General features: G+C 45.2%; 1 protein-coding gene across 1 annotated transcript in view; it reads right to left on the reverse strand.

Annotated features, from left to right (window-relative positions):
- Positions 1-3,588: 3,588 nt before the first annotated feature.
- abca3b (ATP-binding cassette, sub-family A (ABC1), member 3b) overlaps positions 3,589-23,619 on the reverse strand; it is a 90,163-nt gene continuing 70,132 nt past the window's right edge. The window contains exons 18-31 of the mRNA XM_055898681.1: positions 19,402-19,600; positions 18,894-19,200; positions 18,397-18,670; positions 16,945-17,149; positions 15,657-15,876; positions 14,870-15,028; positions 14,147-14,319; positions 13,752-13,886; positions 13,338-13,532; positions 12,718-12,905; positions 10,678-10,848; positions 10,296-10,492; positions 6,971-7,044; positions 3,589-6,259 (exon numbers count right to left, since the gene is read on the reverse strand). Of these exons, the coding sequence (XP_055754656.1) occupies positions 6,137-6,259; positions 6,971-7,044; positions 10,296-10,492; positions 10,678-10,848; positions 12,718-12,905; positions 13,338-13,532; positions 13,752-13,886; positions 14,147-14,319; positions 14,870-15,028; positions 15,657-15,876; positions 16,945-17,149; positions 18,397-18,670; positions 18,894-19,200; positions 19,402-19,600 (2,620 nt within the window). The 3' untranslated portion in view covers positions 3,589-6,136. The remainder of the gene's footprint in view (positions 6,260-6,970; positions 7,045-10,295; positions 10,493-10,677; positions 10,849-12,717; positions 12,906-13,337; positions 13,533-13,751; positions 13,887-14,146; positions 14,320-14,869; positions 15,029-15,656; positions 15,877-16,944; positions 17,150-18,396; positions 18,671-18,893; positions 19,201-19,401; positions 19,601-23,619) is intronic.

Raw genomic sequence — 23,619 nt, forward strand, 5'->3', positions numbered from 1 at the left:
GCGAATTTGCCAATCTTGGTGTTCTCTGGCAAATGCCAAACGTCCTGCACGGTGTTGGGCTGTAAGCACAACCCCCACCTGTGGACGTCGGGCCCTCATACCACCCTCATGGAGTCTGTTTCTGACCGTTTGAGCAGACACATGCACATTTGTGGCCTGCTGGAGGTCATTTTGCAGGGCTCTGGCAGTGCACCTCCTTGCACAAAGGCGGAGGTAGCGGTCCTGCTGCTGGGTTGTTGCCCTCCTACGGCCTCCTCCACGTCTCCTGATGTACTGGCCTGTCTCCTGGTAGCGCCTCCATGCTCTGGACACTACGCTGACAGACACAGCAAACCTTTTTGCCACAGCTCGCATTGATGTGCCATCCTGGATGAACTGCACTACCTGAGCCACTTGTGTGGGTTGTAGACTCCGTCTCATGCTACCACTAGAGTGAGAGCACCGCCAGCATTCAAAAGTGACCAAAACATCAGCCAGGAAGCATAGGAACTGAGAAGTTGTCTGTGGTCACCACCTGCAGAATCACTCCTTTATTGGGGGTGTCTTGCTAATTGCCTATAATTTCCACCTTTTGTCTATTCCATTTGCACAACAGCATGTGAAATGTATTGTCAATCAGTGTTGCTTCCTAATTGGACAGTTTGATTTCACAGAAGTGTGATTGACTTGGAGTTACATTGTGTTGTTTAAGTGTTCCCTTTATTTTTTTGAGCAGTGTATTTTACATATATACACTGTGCCTATAGAAAGTATTCAGGCCCCTTGACTTTTCCCACATTTTGTTAGGTTACAGCCACTAAAATGTATTAAATAGTTTTCCCCCCTTATCAATCTGCACACAATACCCCACAATGACAAAGCCCAATTTCTTTTCATTATTTTAGCAAATTTTTACAAATAAATAACGGAAATATACAATTTACGTAAGTATTCAGACCCTTTACTCAGTACTTTGTTGAAGCACCTTTGGCAGACATTACAGCTTCGAGTCTTTTTGGGTATGACGCTACAAGCTTGGCACACCTGTATTGGGCTCTGGCTGGGCCACTCAAGAATATTCAGAGACTTGTCCCGAAGCCACTCCTAGGTTGACTTGGCTGTTTGCTTAGGGTCGTTGTCCTGTTGGAAGGTGAACCTTCACCCCAGTCTGAGGTCCTGAGCGCTCTGGAGCAGGTTTTCATCAAGGATCTCTCTGTACTTTGCTCCGTTCATCTTTTCCTTGATCCTGACTAGTATCCCAGTCCCTGTCGCTGAAAAACATCCCCACAGCATGATGCTGCCACCACCATGCTTTACTGTAGGGATGGTGCCATGTTTCCTCCAGACGTAACGCTTGGCATTCAGGGAAAGGAGTTCAATCTTGATTTCATCAGACCAGATAATCTTGGTCTGAGAGTCATAGGTGCCTTTTGTCAAACTCCAAGTGGGCTGTCATGTGCCTTTTACTGAGGAGTGGCTTCCATTGGGCCACTCTACCATAAAGGCTTGATTGATGGAGTGCTGCAGAGATGGTTGTCCTCCTGGAAGGTTCTCCCATCTCCACAGAGGAACTCTAGAACTCTGTCAGAGTGACCATCGGGTTCTTGGTCAGGGAGGTGACCAAGGCCCTTCTCTGCCAATTACTCAGTTTGGCCAAGTAGCCAGCTCTAGTAAGAGTCTTAGTGGTTCCAAACTTCTTCCATTTAAGAATGATGGAGGCCACTGTGTTCTTGTGTACCTTCAATGTAGCAGAAATGTTTTGGTTCCCTTCCCCAGATCTGTGCCTCGACACAATCCTGTCTCGGCGCTCTACGGACTAATTCCTTTGACCCAATTCCTTTGACCTCATGACTTTCTTTTTGCTCTGACATGAACTGTAAACTGTGGGACCTTATATAGACAGGTATGTGCCTTTCCAAGTCTTGTCCAATTAATTGAATCTACCACAGGTGGACTCCAATCAAGTTGTAGAAACCTCTCAAGGATGATCAATGGAAACAGGATGCACCTGATCTCAATTTCGAGTCTCATAGCAAAGGGTCTGAATACTTATGTAAATAAGGTATTTCTGTTTATTTTTAATACATTTGCAGAAATTTCTAAAAACCTGTTTTTGCTTTGTCATCTGGGGTATTGTGTGTAGCTTGTTGAGTAATTATTTTTTAAATCCATTTTAGAATAAGGCCGTAACATAAAATGTGGAAAAAGTCAAGGGGTCTGAATACTTTCCTAAGGCACTGTATATGCTGACCATAGTTTTCAACATAATGGAACAGCCTCAACAGAATCTAGAACATGGATATCTCGTAGATGTCATTATCTCATACTGTAATCCGTCTATACTGAGCAACAGAGAATTTACTGATTAAAGTCATCACAAAACTGAATAAGAGTAAGTAGGAATACAGTTTAACCTCGATTGTCTTTTAGGCCTGATTGTGTTTCACACTTTCTGAAGAATCAGTTAGCAGATTGTGAACATGAACAAAGAACTGACACAAATCCCTCTCACACCTATAAAATATTTTTCTTCATGCTTCCTGGTAATATGAATGTCTTTGACCAACCCCTACTTTTCCATTCAGGGGAGTGAAAGAATAGCCCAAGCCCAATAAAGGTTTCCCAGACAGATTTAGCATAGTCCTAGACTGGGAAACCGGCCCATAGGTTCCAGGTTGTATGACATATATGCTAATCTGGCAATACAGCAGGGAATAGGCAGGTCAAATAACTGGTCCTGCAAGATTTTTGTCCATCGTCAAAGTTTGTTCCTTCCCCTCTGAAAACACCAGAGAAAACCTGGGTTGTAACTACTGAGGGGTTCTGTGCCTTCCCCTCTGAAAACACCAGAGAAACCTGGGTTGTAACTACTGAGGGGTTCTGTGCCTTCCCCTCTGAAAACACCAGAGAAAACCTGGGTTGTAACTACTGAGGGGTTCTGTGTCTTCCCCTCTGAAAACACCAGAGAAACCTGGGTTGTAACTACTGAGGGGTTCTGTGTCTTCCCCTCTGAAAACACCAGAGAAACCTGGGTTGTAACTACTGAGGGGTTCTGTGCCTTCCCCTCTGAAAACACCAGAGAAACCTGGGTTGTAACTACTGAGGGGTTCTGTGTCTTCCCCTCTGAAAACACCAGAGAAACCTGGGTTGTAACTACTGAGGGGTTCTGTGTCTTCCCCTCTGAAAACACCAGAGAAACCTGGGTTGTAACTACTGAGGGGTTCTGTGCCTTCCCCTCTGAAAACACCAGAGAAACCTGGGTTGTAACTACTGAGGGGTTCTGTGCCTTCCCCTCTGAAAACACCAGAGAAACCTGGGTTGTAACTACTGAGGGGTTCTGTGCCTTCCCCTCTGAAAACACCAGAGAAAACCCCTCAGTAGTTACAACCCAGGTTATGTGCCTTCCCCTCTGAAAACACAGGTCATGCTCTGATTCACAAACAAAACATATAGGTGTTAACAGTATATGACCATAGTGTACTACTCTCTGTTTGGGTCCAGCTGGTCCAGTTTTATACATTTGTAGAACAGCTGGCTTATTATTAGAAATAGCTCATCATTGATCATTTATAATGGGAGTGTGGTGTTTCTAAAGTAAAGGAATACTAGTTTTTGTTTCAATTTGCATAGAGCAAATTTAATTTAAAAATAATAGCAGTAATTATACAGTAGACAAGGTTAGTTCCATGATACAGTACATACGAGTACAATGATGATTCCCTTTTTTAAATATGATACATTGTATTTTATCCTAATCATATGCATCATCATCACAATGTTTTCAAGTTCTCTTATACTTAACTCAAAATGCGATGTAGCTGTAAGACATGTCCATATAGATGAACTACTATGATATGTAGAGACGTAACAAAAACAGCATTTGTCAGGACAGAGCCCTGTATAATCAATAAGCCCTATTTTTTGTCTTCCAAACATGAACATCAGCCTCTATTTAAGTCTGTAACCACTTGCCTATCAGTTTGTCAACTATCCCACGCAGTGCTTCAGTTCAACCATCCCAGAAACAGCCATTGCTGCGGAGGTTTACTTCTAAAGTGCTTAACAAAAAAATAAGTCAACTCGTTAGATTGAGTGAGCTATGAGCGGGGGGGGGGGGGTGGGGGGGGAGGCAGAGTTGATCCTTCATGGTCCTTGTGTGAGGCTGTTTTACAGTCAGTTGCATTGATAAGTTAACCATCTTCAGAAACATTCTTTTAGAAAGGACAGTTTACTTTTTTAAGTGAAAAGATCAACAAAAAAATCAGCTATCCCTTTAAGACTTTTACACTATGCTCCCATGACTACTGTTGATAGTTTAGATACATACACCACATCAACCAGTGTAGCATTGGGAGAACATAGGAGAGTTAGCATGTCTAGACACAAGACTAAATATTGGACTAGGCCTAAACATTTTCCACAAAGCAAAAAAATGTATACATGGAATGCTGGGACAAGAAGCAGGAATTCTCTGTCTGGACAGAAATACTTTCATTCTTGTGGAAGCTATTGTTTTTAAACATCACATTCTCATTCAACCTCTTCATTCAATTACATTAAGGGTTTGCAAATGGAAAAAAAACAGCCAATGGACGGAAAAAAGTGACTGATTTGTTGACTGGACGGTGTGTTACTCTATAGTAAAGTACTCTAAACTCTATATTAAGAGGACGTAACAGTGATTGGTCCATAGCTGTAATGCATCTCCACATTGATAAGCAAAAACATAATTTTGTTTCAGCAATCAGGAATAACATAGTAGTACTGTAGTAGTATAATTGACAGCAGTAAAGGAACAGCACACAAACAAATAAAGTTAACATGAAATAATTAAGCTGCAGTTAAATTAGTGTGGATAAACCAACCAAAAAACACCTCACTTAAAGGGATAGTTCAGCAATTTCACATTTTACAAGGTCATTGACCTATCCCTTAAAGTCAAATAACATATCTGTACCTCAGCAGGCGGATATAGTGATTCTATTACTATGACACTGCATCAAACTTTCTGTAGCCCCTAGAAAGGGAAGTTGTGCTTCAGTCAGTGGACACAATGCTAAGGATAGAAACCACACAGTCCAACATGCCCAAATCCTTCAAGACGCTTTTTCTTTCTGAATCTTGCAATTAGGAATTTCGATGATGGTCTGAGGGCATCTCAATACCTAGCACGCTTTTTGTGTGCCATGCAATGCAGTGTAGAGAGGTTGTTATTCATTCAGACATGCAATTGTTAGCTGCAACGTTTCTGCAAACCAATCTAATGATTTCCTACTGGAAGTGGCTTCAGTGCCATGAATCTATTACATAATTTACATCCGACCAAAAAGGATGAGCAAGCGTTAGAGCATAGCATTTACCCTGGCATGGCATTAGCATGGCATTTACTCTAATAAAGAAAACAAAATGTGTTGATTTGTTTTACAATTGCCTCACTTGAAGTGCTTCATTGTATATTTCAATCATATCAGTGATGAACAATAGCCACTGTGCACAATTGTTTAGGACCACAGTAAGAATCATATGAGGAGACAAAAATTATACATAACAAAGAAAGCTGCATACAAGTTCAAAAAAAGGTCTGTCACACATTCACAACCCTGCCTGTCACACATTCACAAGGCTGAGTTGTATTATACAGAGTAGACCACTCATATCCAGTGGTATCCAGTTGTATACATGGTCTTTAAACGTCAAACACAAAAAAGGTGTAACATCTAAGATTCCTTACTTGGTCGTATAGCAGACAACAACCCCCCCAAACCAAACTCCCTAACCTTGCCATTGGACTGACCTAAATGTCCAACACACAAACTGATTGAACAGAAGAGAAAGGAGTGGTTGATGGTTAAGACCCAGGCTTGGATCAACAGGTCCAGTCTGGTTGGCGGTCCAAGCCCAGCGGGGTTAGAGGGAGCTGGGGTAACACGGCCACGTTGAAGTCCGGGTATCCAGGGATTCAATCACTGCAGTGTCTGTCTGTGTGTATGTAAGTGTGTGTAGATCAAGACCTGATCATAGCTCAGTGGCGCGTCACATAGTCGAGTCCATGTACACAGGTCATCCACACAGAGTGGAGAGATACACACGACGGATGGACAGACAGAAAAAGAAAGAAACAGAGAGATGGAGCTCCCCGTCTTCCTCCTCGCTCCATCTATTTCCTGCTGCAGTGCTGGAACTGGGCGAAGCTGAGGAACACCTGTTCCAGGGAGATCTGGCTCACAGCGTAGTCGTCGATGTTGTACTTCTCTTTGGCTGCCTCCAGGGTGCCAAATACCTTGGGAGGATGGGGGGGGGGGGGGGGGGGGGGGGGTGAAGAGAGGGGAGAGAAAGAGGAAAACCATAGGGTGAGTCAGTGCTTAGCCTGAAATCAAAAGCTGTGTCCGACAACTTCAATAGTGTGGCGTAGTCAGATACAAATTGAAGGCAAATACACTTTAATGCTAAGAGTCATTACACTTCCTCCACTAGATGGTGCTATTACAGTCAAAAGACAGGTTGGCTGACAGGTTAGGTCTCCACTAGATGGTGGTCTTACACAGTCTAAAAGACAGGTTATTTCTCCACTAGATGGTGCTCTTACACAGTCTAAAAGACAGGTTGGCTGACAGGTTAGGTCTCCACTAGATGGTGCTATTACAAAGTCTAAAAGACAGGTTGGCTGACAGGTTAGGTCTCCACTAGATGGTGCTCTTACACAGTCTAAAAGACAGGTTGGCTGACAGGTTAGGTCTCCATTAGATAGTACTCTTACACAGTCTAAAAGACAGGTTAGGTCTCCACCAGATGGTGCTATTACAAAGTCTAAAAGACAGGTTGGCTGACAGGTAAGGTCTCCACTAGATGGTACTCTTACACGGTCTAAAAGACAGGTAAGGACTCCACTAGATGGTACTCTTACACAGTCTAAAAGACAGGTTGGCTGACAGGTGAGGGCCAAGGAGAAGGGTTAGGGAGTGAATAGGGACCGGCTGAGAAAGATAGTTACCTGTGCCCAGGTGAGAGTCTTGTCAGTTAAGTGGTAGTGCACCATGCCCTGGTGTTCATCTGTTAGTAGACTTCCTGTGGAGAGAAGGAAGTGATGTCATGTTAGACCATCCCCCTAAACCAGGTATTCCCAAACTGGGGTAGGCGTAGCCTCGTTTCACTGCCAAAAATAAAATTAAACCATCTAGTGTTTATCGAAACAAAAACACAATGTTAAATACAGGCAGCCTAGTCAAATAATTAACTTTTTTTTTATTTATTTTTATTTTACCGTTATTTTACCAGGTAAGTTGACTGAGAACACGTTCTCATTTGCAGCAACGACCTGGGGAATAGTTACAGGGGAGAGGAGGGGGATGAATGAGCCAATTGTAAACTGGGGATGATTAGGTGGCCAACATCCAATCACATTAACCGTTACTCTCTCGCGGGAAACCTTCACTCTTGCGCAGACATTTAGAAACGAAACATGACGAAATTTGAAAAATAAGCCATGGGAGTTTTTGGAGCTAGAATAGACGACTTTTGAGTAGTAAGACATGTATAAAAGCAACAGATACCATTAATAAGAAGGGGCTAGAAGCGTCTTATATGGTGAGCTACCGAATGGCTAGGACAAGCAAGCCCCAGACTATTGTGGAGGACTTCATTCATCCTTCTGCCGCGGATATGGCTGGGACAATGCTGGAGGAAAAGACCTAAAATAACACACAGACAATGTCTTCATCAAACCACACTGTTTCACGACGCATCAGTGACATGGCAGGAGATGTTTTGAAACAATTACTGCTTTGCATACAAGCCAGTGAATTATATGCGTTACAGCGGGATGAGTCAACAGATGTGGCAGGCCTGGCACAGCTCCTGGAATAAGTCCGTTACGTTTATGGGGGGGTCAATTAAGGAAGACCTCCTCTTATGGAAACCAGGACAACAGGAGAGGAAATGTTTAAAGTACTGGACAGCTTTGTGACATCTAATGGACTTTGGTGGTTAAGATGTGTTGGTACCTGTACTGATGGCGCAAAAGCGTGCAAGCAGTTGCTCCCGACGCCACTTGGGTACACTGCAGCATCCACCGAGAAGCGACCATGTAATGCTTTTACAACATAAGTGCGCTGGCTATCAAGGGGCAAAGTATTGACATTTTTTTAATTGAGAGATGAGCTTAAAGTTCTCTTTACTGACCATAATTGTCACTTCTCTGACTGCTTGCACGATGACAAGGTTCTCACATGACTTGCCTATCTGGGCGATGTTTTTTCTCGCCTGAATGATCTGAAAATAGGATTACAGGGACTCTCCGCAACTATCAATGTGCGGGACAAAATTGAGGCCATGATTAAGAAGTTGTAGCTCTTCTCTGTCTACATTAACTTCTCTAGGATAGGGCGCAGCAAATTCACTATTGGATAAATAGCGTGCCCAATTTCAACTTCCTTCTACTCATCCCCAGAATATAAGATATGCATATTATTAGTAGATTTGGATAGAAAACACTCTGAAGTTTCTAAAACTGTTTGAATCATGTCTGTAAGTATAACAGAACTTATGTAGCAGGCAAAACCCCGAGGACTAACCATTATTATTATTATTTTATTTTTAAGTCACTGTCTGTTCAATGAGTTTTCATTGGAATACTGGATTTCTAATCACCCTATTTTCAATTCCTACCGCTCCCCCAGGATGTCACCACTCTTTGGAAATAGGTTGAGGTTATTCCTTTGTGCAATGAAGAAGTGAGGCCACCTGGAAACAGTGTAAAGTCATGTGTACTGTTTGAGAGTTGCGCAAGACTAGAAAAGTAGCGTTAGTTTGTTGATCTCCTGTATTGAAAACAGATAGACCCGTCTTCAATTTGATCGATTATTAATGTTTACAAATACCTTAAGTTGTATTACAAAAGTAGTTTGAAATGTTTTGGCAAAGTTTAGAGGTAATTTTTGAGATATTTTGTAGTGACTTTGAGCAAATTGGAAGCTGTTTTTTTCTGGATCAACCGCGACAAATAAATGGACAATTTGGATATATATGGACGGAATTAGTCGAACAAAAGGACCATTTGTGATGTTTATGGGACATATTGGAGTGCCAACAAAAGAATCTCGTCAAAGGTAAGGCATGATTTATATTTTATTTCTGCGTTTTGTGTCGTGCCTGCAGTGTTGAAATATGCTATACTCTCTTTGTTTACTGTTGTGCTATCATCAGATAATAGCATCTTATGCTTTCGCCGAAAAGCCTTTTTGAAATCTGACATGGTGGCTGGATTCACAACGAGTGTAGCATTAATTTGGTATCTTACATGTGTGATTTTATATCATTTTTTTGAATTTGCCGCTCTACATTTTCCCTGGCTATTGGCCAAGTGGGACGGTAGCGTCCCACATATCCTAGATAAGTTTTAACAAGGACAACACACAGGTCTTTCAATCATTGTATGATTTTTTGTGTGCAAATGAACTCAAGCTTACGGACAATGTCAAATGTGATATAGCGAAGCACCTGAGTGAGCTGGGTGCACAATTACTTTCCTGAAACGGTTGACACAAAAACCTGGATTCGTTATCCCTTTCATGCCCTGCCTCCAGTCCACTTACCCATATCTGAACAAGAGAGCCTCATCGAAATGTAATTTAAACAGAAGCCACTGCCAGATTTCTGGATTAGGCTGTGCTCAGAGTTTCTTGCCTTGGCAAATCATGCTGTTAAGACACTGATGCCCTTTGCAACCACAGGCATACAGACTGTGTGTGGAAAATGATTTAAGACTGAGACTCTCTCCACAACCCAACATTTCAGAGTTATGTGTATCATTTTAAGCAAACCCTTCTCATTAACCTGTGGTGAGTTATTCACAATATTCAATGAACAAAAAGTTTTATATGTACGATGGCTAAATAAAGAGCACAATTATTGATTATTATTATTTGTGCCCTGGCCCTATAAGAGCTCTTTGTCACTTCCCACAAACCGGGTTGTGACTAAAACTCTCACTCATTCTTATGTTTAATAAATGTATCGTATAGTGTGTGTGTGGCAGGCTTATTACAATGATGGCAAAAAACAACATTTGAGAGTGCGCTGACCCTGATGCTAGAGGGGGTACGCAGCTGGAGGTTGAATGTTTGAAGCGGTATGGGACTATAAAAAGTTTAGGAACCACTGCCCAAAACCATTGACAGTCAAACATCTTGGATTATCTTTGAACCAGGGAGTGGGGTGTGCGCGTGTGTGTGTACACTACCCACACCTGTATAAGTTAGTGTGTGTGCACTCGTGTATGTTCATGAGTCTGACTTGGAGTGTGTGTGTGTCTCTCTGACCTGGGAAGGTGCTCTCGATGAAGTCCTTGAAGAGTTGCAGGTCGCTATCCTCCACCTCCTTGTCCACTCGTACTTTAGCCAGTAGTGTGTAGCCGCTGCCAAACTTACTCTTCAGATGCTGGGGACTGCCCAGACACTTAAACTGACCGTTCACCATCACAGCCAGCCGGGTACACAGGGCCTCACATTCCTCCATACTACAGCAGAGAGAGAGAAGGGGAAGAACAGTGGAAAGACAGAGGGAGAAAGATAAACCAAGCACGACAACATCTATTTTATTCTCTGAGTCACTCTGTTCCTTCCTGTGACACAGTAATGACTGTACTGGAAGGTGGACGATGATGATGATGGCGATGAAGAGGATGGTGTGTGCTATGCTCACCTGTGAGAAGTGATGATGATGGCCTTTCCAGACTCCCGGGTGCGCGTCACAGCGTCCCACAGCAGTCGCCTAGCAACCGGGTCCATGCCAGTGGACGGCTCGTCCAGGAAGATGACCGGGGGTCCACCAATCAGAGCCACAGCTGCACTCAGCTTCCTCTTATTGCCCCCGCTGGAGAGAGAGAGAGTGAAAGGGGGGGGGGGGGGGGGGGGGAGTGGAGAGAGTGAAGGGGGGGGGGGGGGTAAGAGGAAGAGAGAGGGAGGAAGGAAGGAAGGAGGAAAGGGTGTGTGTGTTTGTGCTCAGTAATATCTTGACATTCATGAGCTATGTCGAGAGAGAGAGAGAGAGAGAGAGAGAGAGAAAGAGAGAGAAAGAGAGAGAAAGAGAGAGAAAGAGAGAGAGAAAGAGAAGAGAGAGAGAGGAGTAGTGTACACTATAGGACAAGAGATGTCTCCAGAGAGGAGTAGTGTACACTATAGGAGAAGATATGTCTCCAGAGAGGAGTAGTGTACACTATAGGACAAGATATGTCTCCAGAGAGGAGTAGTGTACACTATAGGACAAGATATGTCTCCAGAGAGGAGTAGTGTACACTATAGGACAAGATATGTCTCCAGAGAGAAGGAGTAGTGTACACTATAGGACAAGTTATGTCTCTAGAGAGAAGGAGTAGTGTACACTACAGGAGAAGATATGTCTCTAGAGAGGAGTAGTGTACACTATAGGACAAGATATGTCTCTAGAGAGAAGGAGTAGTGTACACTATAGGAGAAGCTGTCACTAGAGAGAGAAGGAGCACAACAAAAATATCACGAAAATGGCTCTGTGACCTGCAAGTGCCCTACACACACACCAGATTAATTATTTTGTATGTGTTCAATAGAAGGCCTCCTGTAGTATGATCCTGTGAAGAGATTTCAGCCACAAAAGTCCAGAGGGAAAGAACACAATGATTCATCCAGTTCCACACACACACTGTCCCCCACCCCCAAACCAACACACTGTCGCCCACCCCCAAACCAACACACTGTCGCCCACCCCCAAACCAACACACTGTCCCCCACCCCCAAACCAACACACTGTCCCCCACCCCCAAACCAACACACTGTCCCCCACCCCCAAACCAACACACTGTCCCCCACCCCAACACACTGTCCCCCACCCCAACACACTGTCCCCCACCCCAACACACTGTCCCCCACCCCAACACACTGTCCCCCACCCCAACACACTGTCCCCCACCCCAACACACTGTCCCCCACCCCAACACACTGTCCCCCACCCCAACACACTGTCCCCCACCCCCAAACCAACACACTGTCGCCCACCCCCAAACCAACACACACACACTATCCCCCACCCCCAAACCAACACACTGTCGCCCACCCCCAAACCAACACACACACACTATCCCCCACCCCCAAACCAATACACTGTCGCCCACCCCCAAACACTGTCCCCCACCCCCAAACCAACACACACACACACTGTCCCCCACCCCCCAACACACACACTGTCCCCCACCCCCACACCAACACAAACACTGTCCCCCACCCCCAAAACCAACACACACACTCCCCCACCCCCAAACCAACACACTGTCCCCCACCCCCAAACCACCACACACACACTGTCCCCCACCCCCAAACCAACACACACACACAGTCGCCCACCCCCAAACCAACACAAACACACACACTGTCCCCCACCCCCAAACCAACACACACACACAGTCGCCCACGCCCAAACCAACACACACACTGTCCCCCACCCCCAAACCAACACACACACTGTCCCCCACCCCCAAACCAACACAAACACACACACTGTCCCCCACCCCCAAACCAACACAAACACACACACTGTCCCCCACCCCCAAACCAACACAAACACACACACTGTCCCCCACCCCCAAACCAACACACACACACACACACTGTCCCCCACCCCCAAACCAACACACACACTGTCCCCCACCCCCAAACCAACACAAACACACACACACAGCCCCTCCCCCCTCACTCTCTCCTGAATGCTTACCTGTAGCTGCGGCATAGTTTGTCAGCATGGGGCTCCAGTAGTAAGGACCGTAGCACGTTCTCCACGCAGCCAGACACGTACTTCTCTGGTATCCCCCGGAGCCGAGCGTACATGCTCAGCGTTTCTCTTCCTGTCATGTGATCCAGGACAGCGTCGAACTGCGGGCAATAGCCAATCCGCTGCTGTACCTACAACACACGGGAGAGAGGATGGTGTCATGCAAGGTGATTTTGTGAGTTTCGTAGTATATTAGAACTGGTTGGTGTTCAGGAGGCACAAAGCGTAAGAAAACAGTCCCTAATTAAGAAGGTCCTATCTGTACGCATTCAATAAGAAATGCTAGTTTTTGTTTTCTGTTGCAAAATGCTTTGCTACGTTGTGCCCTAATTAACTTTTAAGGTAGGGCAGCAGGTAGCTTAGAGGTTTGAGTATACCCGAGCCGACAAGGTGAAAAATCTGCCGATGTGCGCTTGAGCAAGGTAGTTAACCCTAATTTGCTCCAGGGATGCCGTACTACTATGGATGACCCTGTCAAACAACACATTTCACTGCACCCATCCTGTGTATGTAACACTAAAAAAAAAGTGCAAATGTTTACCTCTCTCCTCCATCTCTCCTACCTTCTTGACATCCCTCAGAATGCTGTAGCCGTCAATGTAGGCATCGCCAGAGGTGACAGTCTCGTCCCCGGTGAGCATCTTGAAGGTGGTGGTCTTCCCTGCTCCATTGAAACCCAGCAGGCCAAAACACTCTCCTTTCCCGACTGCTAGAGAGAGTCTGTCTACCGCCAGTACTGTTTCTCCACTGCTGTATACCTGGAGGGAGGGAGGGAGATCACTGCTGTAGAACTGGAGGGAGGGAGGGAGGGAGGGAGGGAGGGAGGGAGGGAGGGAGGGAGGGAGGGAGGGAGGGAGGGAGGGAGGGAGGGAGGGAGGGAGGGAGGGAGGGAGACCAGACAGACAGAGACAGACAGACCCTCACCACTACTGGATGCCTCTGGGAGGGAGACCAGACTAACAGACAGGTTGCTGTACCTTGCTGAGGTCCTGCAGTATGAGTGGGCTCCCCACCATAGACTCTACTATGGGCTGACACTCCAGAACCCTCTTCCTCTCCTCCGCTACATCCCTGTCCTCCGGCAGTAGGGCCGCATCCCCCATCAGAGGCAGCTAGGAGACACATACTGACTATTATTATCAATTAGGTATTTTTATACTATTGGCATGTATCCAACCACACCAAAATTATACCAGTTTTTCAGAAATCTGAAATTCTTAAAAGAGGAGTATAATTTGCTCTTGACTACAGCCCTATATAAACAAATGGGGCATTAGTTTAATCTCGCTCAGAGCATCAGGTGGGCACATTTTCTGAAAACTCCGCACATCCGGGACATGAGGCAGCACTCTCTGGTCCCTCCCCTTCTGACCTGTTTACGTCTGCTGGCGAGGTGGGTGAGGAAACGGCGGAGGGTTTTGACACACTGCATCTCGATGATGAATAGGAGGGTGATGAAGACTACACCCTGCAGGGACAGGGCCACCAGGAAACGCCCCACCCCCGGCTCCGACATGGAGAAGTAGTTCTCCTGGTACGTGATGTCTGAAAGAGGGAGGAGCACCAGTCATGGCTACAAAGGGTTAACTAGAAAATAGCATGACAGCTTCTTCATCATCCTCATTACCATCGTCATAGTCAGAATCATTCTCATCAACATTATTGTGATCATCATCACAATATTACTACAATTACATATCATGTAACACAGTGGTATTCAAACTTTTTAAGCGGAGACCCCCTTTTTTATTTTTTTTTTATTATTCTGGCGACCCCACCCTAAATCTAACATCAACCTTAAAATCTGTAAAAAAATACATGTTAAAAATATCACATCAACAAAACCATTTTACTCATTACATTTGTATCTCTAATCAAAATTAAGAGAACCAATACATATAATTTACACTAACATTATATTTTTCAAATGATCTTTCTCAATAACATTTGTATATTGTCCCATAAAATAATCCTCTATGTTTTTGGTCCCCACCCCCATCCTAAAGAAGCTACTAATACAATAGGTATTCCTACTGAACTACGGACACTGTGATACAGCTACGGCTGCTGTAGGAGAACACAGTACACTACTCACTCCAGACACGGCAGAAGGCCGTGGCCACGGGGTTAGAGGTGCAGAAGGTGATGAACTGGTAGTTCTGGTAGAACTGGCTGAAGGACATGCCCAGGCAGTAGTTAGGGAAGAGCAAAAACACCTTGTCCAGGTTACAAGACAGGTCCTGTAGATTTAGCTCTGGGAGGGAGAGAAGAGAGGAGGAGGGGAAACAGGAGGAGGAGAGGATGGGAAGGAGAGGAGAAAAGGGGAAACAGGAGAAGGAGAGGAGGAGAGGAAATTAGAGAAGAGAATCAAGGTAAGGGAAAATCATCAAATGTATTTCCACAGCGTATTTTGCCAGCCTAATCCCCAGTTCTGAAGCAAATAAGTGCACCAGTGTGCAGTAGGGGTGCGTTCTTTTTCACTGTTTCCTAGCAGAGAAACAGGCTCTAAATCGCCAAATCTTAATGATTCTGGTTAATGAGTTTGGTTCATAGTCACTTTAACCAAACTGTGCCACCTCTGATATTTTCAGGATGGTCCAGCAACTGTGGGGATGCGTAGCAAGTACAGCTTGGCCCAGTTTGGTTCTGAGGTGTGAAAAGCCCTTAGGTGTACTGGAACACTGAACACTGCCAACAGGTCCAGTGTTCCAGTACACCTAAGGGCTTTTCACACCTCAGAACCAAACTGGGCCAAGCTGTACTTGCTACGCATCCCCACAGTTGCTGGACCATCCTGAAAATATCAGAGGCAGCACAGTTTGGTTTGGGTCGGCACGATAGTGTGAAACGCTAGTATCTAGTATCCTGGCCCTGGCTCTCACCTGGGATGGTCATGATAGTGACGGTGAGGAAGGTGGCGGTGCCGCTGATGATGTTGAAGATGGTGAGGCGGGTGTAGGCGGTGGCAGCGGTGGAGAACAGGAAGCTGAGCAAGTACATGAGGGGGATGACGGCCCAGCCATATAGCAGCAGGATTAATAACACATCAACCAGGTGGTTGTCCGCTATGAAGGCCTTGACCCCAAACGCCCGGAACACCACCTGTTGGGAGGGAAGGTTTGGATAGCAGCTAGTTTTCAGTATTCCCCTCCCCACTCATACCATTAACAGACAGTCCTAGCAAAATTCTTGCTTCAGAAATTGCTCTTGCTAAGAAACTTATTTTGTTTCTTTTTGACCATTTTCATTGAAAACAATCACAGTAATGTACTTAATTGTTACCCAGAAATGATTTGATATTAGTATAAAAACAGCTGCATTGGGCCTTTAAGTAAATCCAGACCGCAAGGCACTTCAGAAGGTAGTGCGTACGGCCCAGTACATAACTGGGGAAAAGCTGCCTGCCATTCAGGACCTCTACACCAGGCGGTGGCAGAGGAAGGCCCTAAAAATTGTCAAAGACCCCAGCCAACCCAGTCATAGACTGTTCTCTCTGCTACCGCATGGCAAGCAGTACCGGAGTGTCAAGTCTAGAACAAAAAGGCTTCTCAACAGTTCTTACCCCCAAGCCATAAGACTCCTGAACAGGTAATCAAATGGCTACCCGGACTATTTGCATTGTGTGCCCCCCCCACCCCCCCACCCACCCCTCTTTTACGCTACTACTCTCTGTTTATCTTATATGCATAGTCCCTTTAACTATACATTCATGTACATACTACCTAAATTGGCCCGACCAACAAGTGCTCCTGAACATTGGCTAACTGGGCTATCTGCATTGTGTTCCACCCACCACCCGCCAACCGCTCCTTTTACGCTACTGCTACTCTCTGATTATCTTATATGCAAATTCACTTTAACCATATCCACATTTACATACTACCTCAATCAGCCTGACTAACCGGTGTCTGTATATAGCCTTGGTACTCTTTTTTCAAATGTCTTTTTTACTGTTGTTTTATTTCTTTACTTGCACACACACACACACACACACACACACACACACACACACACACACACACACACACACACACACACACACACACACACTTCATTTTTTATGCACCATTGGTTAGAGCCTGTAAGTAAGCATTTCACTGTAAGGTCTACTACACCTGTTGTATTCGGCGCACGTAACAAATAAACTTTGATTTGAGATGGTATACTGACCAGCATGAGCATGCAGGGCAGGAAGAAGTTGACCAGGTCCCAGAGCAGTGCAGAGAACCAGAAGTTGGAGAGGTAGACACCGCTGACCTGCTGTACGTGCTTGGACTTGAGTGAACGCTCTGTGACCAGGAGCAGGGCGAAGGTACTGGACAGGGACGCCATGCCATACATCAGGTTGATGGCGATGGCGAAGCCCGTCTGACCTCTGTGTCGAGGAGGAAAGGAGTGAGAGAGAGGGGGGGTTACTATTTATTATTTAAACAGTCCCTAAACTTTCCATGCCAAAAAAGCAATTTTTATTCATTTAGAGAGCGTGTGAGAGAGCGAGCGAGATGGAAGTGAGGAGGGTAAAAAAAAGAGTTAGGAGGAAAATAAAGGGCATGGAGCTGGGAGGAGTGACAGAACAAAAGAGTTAGGAGGAAAATAAAGAGCATGGAGCTGGGAGGAGTGACAGAACAAAAGAGTTAGGAGGAAAATAAAGGGCATGGAGCTGGGAGGAGTGACAGAACAAAAGAGTTAGGAGGAAAATAAAGAGCATGGAGCTGGGAGGAGTGACAGAACAAAAGAGTTAGGAGGAAAATAAAGGGCATGGAGCTGGGAGGAGTGACAGAACAAAAGAAAGAAAAGTAAGGGAGGAGGTAAATGATGTATTGAGTGGTGAGTCCGGCCGGCAGAGGGGAAAAGGAGGGAGAGAAAGAGATGGAGTATTATGAAACAATAAATATCCTGATAGCCAGGAGAACATCTTCACCAGACCTCTATCCTCTCATCCTTCTTTCACTCCATCCTCAATATACCTTCCCTGACCGAACCACTATCAGTCTCTCTCCATCCTCTCACCTCTAAAAAACACCTCCTGATGAATGGTGTTGGTCAATATCTCCCCCTCAGACTCTAACTTGTTATCAGCCTCTGTTGCTTCCCTATCGATCCAGCCAGCCATCCAAGCTGGGCCGGGAGCTCATTGACTGGATGAGCATCCCAAATGGCACCCTATTCCCTACATAGTGTAGTACTTTTGACCAGAGCCCTATGGGCCATGGTGAAAAGTAGTGCACTCTGTAAGGAATAGGTTGCCATTTGGGAATTACCCTGGTTTAATTGGGGTTTAGTGGCTGGAACAGATGTGTTGACTGCAGGTGTTTCAAAGAGAGACCAGAATAAGGACCCAAAACAAGGTGGTTGAAGGAAAAGTCAACTTCTATCTAACAACAATAAGGAAGATATGGACTGAGTCAGAGTGGCTCATGCAGAGTACCCAACAAAACATTCACTCCTCTTCTCAAAGGTGTTCAAGATAACACCTGTGTTCCTTCCATACCCTCTTCTCCTTCTCTCCTCTTTTTTCATCCATTCTCCCTTCCTTTCCTATCCCATCTCCTCTTTTCATAACACCCTCTCCACTTCCATACCACCCTCCCTCCCTCCTTCCCCTCCATACTCCCCACTCACTCTGTCAGCTGACTCTGGGCGCTCTCGGAGATGTTGCGGGGCATGGGCATGTTTCCCGTCATAATCGATGCGTTGGGCCCGGCCAGCATTTTGAACAGGGCGTTGTCCACCATCATCAGGGCTGTAGCGGCCGTGTGGTAGCCCTGGTTATTGAAGTAGGCCGTGACCTCGGCGATCTTCCCCGTGCCGCCGCGGAACGATGCACCCACCACGCAGCGCTCGTTGAATGCCCCGCCCTCCTCCTCGGTCTTGGTGAGCACGTACTCCGTGAAGTCTGAGGAGAAGAAGCAGGGGACAGGGTGGATCAGTAAAGACAAGCTTTTTCCATGGCTGCATCTCTATGGTCTAAAGCCTGAAGTAGCTTCCACCATGCGTGTCTGAGATTGACTACATTGCAGACAACTGCACAGAATCACTGATCTACAAATCACCTTTCATCTCAAATAATTAGTTATTATGTGGTCCTGTGATCCCTTCCAACATGCTGACATGCTTACCGCTAATATTGACATCCTGGGCTTTCTGGGCGGCCAATTGCGAGGAATACACCTGTGCCAGGGCGATTGCCAGCGGTCCCTTGCCGGGCTCCAGGGCCACGGGCACAGTGGTGGGGCCATAGCGGCCCAGTGCCAGCCTCAGCTGCGGTGAGTCGTAGCGCCCGGGGAAGGTCTTTGCCACCACCAAGGCCAGCACAGTGAAAACCAGGGGCACCAGGAACTGGGCCACAATCACCTTCCAGTTCCTCCAGCTATAGAGCGCCCGCTTCAGGAACATGGCATAGAACTGCTGCATGTACAGTCTGGCCTGAAGAGGAGGGTGGGAAGAAAGACAGAAAGACAGGAGAGAGAGAGAAGAGGAGATTATTTCCATATCATCTCTGATTTAATACAGTACGTTCCTACATTTTGTAAGCTCCTAAACTTTCCTATTAATAAACCATATTGATGACAGAAAGAGAAGCTTACTTCCTGTCTGAACCCACACACAAAAACTCTCCTCTCTCACCCCGGTGTTGAGCTTGATGTTGGAGCAGTCCTCGGAGATGAGAGTGCCGCTGTCAGTGAAGTCGGTGACGTCCGTCATGCCGCTGTAGCTGCTGGTGTCATCCATGGTCCAGTCGTGGGAGCGTCTCTCGTGTTGGTACTGCAGCGCCGGCAGCTGGATGGCCTGGATGTCCAGGCTAGAATCCACCAGCTTCCCCACTCTGGAAATACACCAGTACAGTTTAGTACAGTAGCAGTGTATCTAACCCAAACCCTGGAAGTCCGGGCTAAAGACCAACAGCTTCACCACTCTGAGGACTCACATAAGGAAATACAAACATTAAAAAAGCACACCTCTAGTTTGACAGTACACAGGGACCAATACAACTTAGTGGACTTCTCTAGTCTGACAGTACACAGGGACCAATACAACTTAGTGGACTTCTCTAGTCTGACAGTAGACAGACACATCTACAACTTAGTGGACTTCTCTAGTCTGACAGTACACAGGGACCAATACAACTTAGTGGACTTCTCTAGTCTGACAGTACACAGGGACCAATACAACTTAGTGGACTTCTCTAGTCTGACAGTAGACAGACACATCTACAACTTAGTGGACTTATCTAGTCTGACAGTACACAGGGATGAATACAATGAAGTGGACTTCACAAGTCAAATCCAATCAAATTGTATTTGTCACATACACATGGTTAGCAGATGTTAATGCGAGTGTAGCGAAGTGCTTGTGCTTCTAGTTCCGACAATTCAGTAATAACCAACGAGTAATCTAACCTAACAATTTCACAACAACTACCTTATACACACAAGTGTAAAGGGATGAAGAACATGTACATAAAGATATATGAATGAGTGATGGTACAGAACGGAATAGGCATTGGTCCCTGTCTGACAGTACACAGGGACCAATACAACTTAGTGCACTTCTCTAGTCTGACAGTACACAGGGACCAATACAACTTAGTGGACTTCTCTAGTCTGACAGTACACAGGGACCAATACAACTTAGTGGACTTCTCTAGTCTGACAGTACACAGGGACCAATACAACTTAGTGGACTTCTCTAGTCTGACAGTACACAGGGACCAATACAACTTAGTGGACTTCTCTAGTCTGACAGTACACAGGGACCAATACAACTTAGTGGACTTCTCTAGTCTGACAGTACACAGGGACCAATACAACTTAGTGGACTTCTCTAGTCTGACAGTACACAGGGACCAATACAACTTAGTGGACTTCTCTAGTCTGACAGTACACAGGGACCAATACAACTTAGTGGACTTCTCTAGTCTGACAGTACACAGGGACCAATACAACTTAGTGGACTTCTCTAGTCTGACAGTACACATGGACCAATACAACTTAGTGGACTTCTCTAGTCTGACAGTACACAGGGACAAATACAACTTAGTGGACTTCTCTAGTCTGACTGTACCAATACAACTTAGTGGACTTCTCTAGTCTGACAGTACACAGGGGCCAATACAACTTAGTGGACTTCTCTAGTCTGACTGTACCAATACAACTTAGTGGACTTCTCTAGTCTGACAGTACACAGGGGCCAATACAACTTAGTGGACTTCTCTAGTCTGACAGTACACAGGGACCAATACAACTTAGTGGACTTCTCTAGTCTGACAGTACACAGGGACCAATACAACTTAGTGGACTTCTCTAGTCTGACAGTACACAGGGACCAATACAACTTAGTGGACTTCTCTAGTCTGACAGTACACAGGGACCAATACAACTTAGTGGACTTCTCTAGTCTGACAGTACACAGGGACCAATACAACTTAGTGGACTTCTCTAGTCTGACAGTACACATGGACCAATACAACTTAGTGGACTTCTCTAGTCTGACAGTACACAGGGACAAATACAACTTAGTGGACTTCTCTAGTCTGACTGTACCAATACAACTTAGTGGACTTCTCTAGTCTGACAGTACACAGGGGCCAATACAACTTAGTGGACTTCTCTAGTCTGACTGTACCAATACAACTTAGTGGACTTCTCTAGTCTGACAGTACACAGGGGCCAATACAACTTAGTGGACTTCTCTAGTCTGACTGTACCAATACAACTTAGTGAACTTCTCTAGTCTGACTGTACCAATACAACTTAGTGGACTTCTCTAGTCTGACAATACACATGGACAAATACAACTTAGTGGACTTCACTAGTCTGACAGTACACAGGGGCCAATACAACTTAGTGGACTTCTCTAGTCTGACAGTACACAGGGATGAACTTAGTTATAATAATTTAACTGAGCTTCGCTACTGAACGGAGCTTTATCAGGACAACATAAGGAAATATAGAATTTACAGTAGTTAGATACCTAGTATTAGATTAGGACATAATTCAATTCATCTTTAAATTGAATTAACTATGCTGAGTTTTTCCAGACCATGTGTCCTGACCAGGAAACTTTAGTTTCGAGATCCATTTTTCCAGTTTTTCCTAATCATGTCAGGTGGTCCGGAAGAACATAGGAACCTTTCTTTGTACTGTATGACATCTTGACCGTTTTAGACTGTACAAATGTATTTATAGACATGAAACATATTCATTCATAATTGGATGAATCTTTGTGTTCCAGAAGTGGCTTATGGAGAGAGCACTCTGTGTGAATCAGATGGATGTAGATGCTGAAATCTCTTCACAGAACTCAGGAACACACCCCGGGGTCTATTGTACACCAAACAAAGGAGCTCATCGGAGAGTACCTAAGAAGTGGGAGTGTGTTATTGGTGATGGTGAGCATTTTATGTCATTCCAGCCCTGCTAACTCTCTCTCGCCTTCTCACTCTCTGAGGGGATGGACAGGAGCTTGGACAACCACAATAGCCAGAACGCTATGTCTGTCCGTTACAAATGAATGATTACTTCAGCCAGCCAATCTCCACTCCCACAACGCCTGACACAGACAGCGCCCCCCTCAAAGAGCTTCATCTAACAGTTCTATAAGTGATCAACATGTTGTGATCAACACCTATCCAGGGTGTGAAAATGAAAATGGACTCGGGACCTTTGCAGTAGCTGTATGAAATTGATAATGGCCAAGAGACCTCATATGTAGTAAGATGAAAAGAAGCGGAAATGACTTGGCCAAGGTAGGAACAGTCTGAACAGGTGTTAAATTAGATGGCTTTCAGTATATTTGAACTGAAACTGAAATGATAGGACTAATGTAGATGGTCCACCCCTTCAGAGAGCTGGGTGGGAATAAAGCTGAATGAAATTGATAATGAAAAGAGGCTGTATGTAATAGGCAGGGTATGTACAGACTGAACACGTGTTAAGATGGTGGCTTTTAGTGGAGTTGAAAAGAAACCCTAATGATAGGACTAATGTAGATGGTGTTACACCTTTAGCTACAGTACATGTATGTATCAGTGTGTACAGACTGAACACGTGATAAGATGGTGGCTTTTAGTGGAGTTGAAAAGAAACCCTAATGATAGGACTAATGTAGATGGTGTTACACCTTTAGCTACAGTACATGTATGTATCAGTGTGTACAGACTGAACACGTGTTAAGATGGTAGCTTTAGTGGAGTTGAAAATGAACCTCAAATAGAGGACTAATGAGGCTTTTGTATACGGGTAATGATGGAGACACTCACTGATAAACCCACACTGTGATGTAAAAATAATGACGCCTGAAATGAGATATTTTGGAGGTAATTGCTATACCCTGTTTAGAGCCTTCACAGCTGTGTTCTACTGAAAAACCACGTGCCCACAAGAACGCGAGCAAGCAAACAAACTATACTACCAGACAGTAACACAAAGACCTGCATGTATGCACCCATGCATGCTCACCCCCCCCCCCCCCCAAAAAAAAACACACACACACACATTAAAATATGCTCAAAAACACACACACACACACACACACACACACACACACACACACACACACACACACACACACACACACACACACACACACACACACACAAAGAGGCTTTACACACACAGGCAGAAATAATTGCTCAGAAGTAAGCTGAAGGCAGCTGGCTGGGGATGCGGCGTAATTGAGCGGAAGATGAGAACTGGAATAAGTGTGTCTGTGTCAGTGGAGGCTCTTCAGAGGAAGAAGGGGAGGACCATCCTCCTCAGAAAAATAAAAATGTATAAAAAGTTATCCTTTTTAGATAAAACTATACAAAATATATTCACGTCACCAAATCATTGATTAACACAC

The sequence above is a fragment of the Salvelinus fontinalis genome, chromosome 34, assembly GCF_029448725.1.
Source record: "Salvelinus fontinalis isolate EN_2023a chromosome 34, ASM2944872v1, whole genome shotgun sequence".
Classification (NCBI taxonomy): domain Eukaryota; kingdom Metazoa; phylum Chordata; class Actinopteri; order Salmoniformes; family Salmonidae; genus Salvelinus; species Salvelinus fontinalis.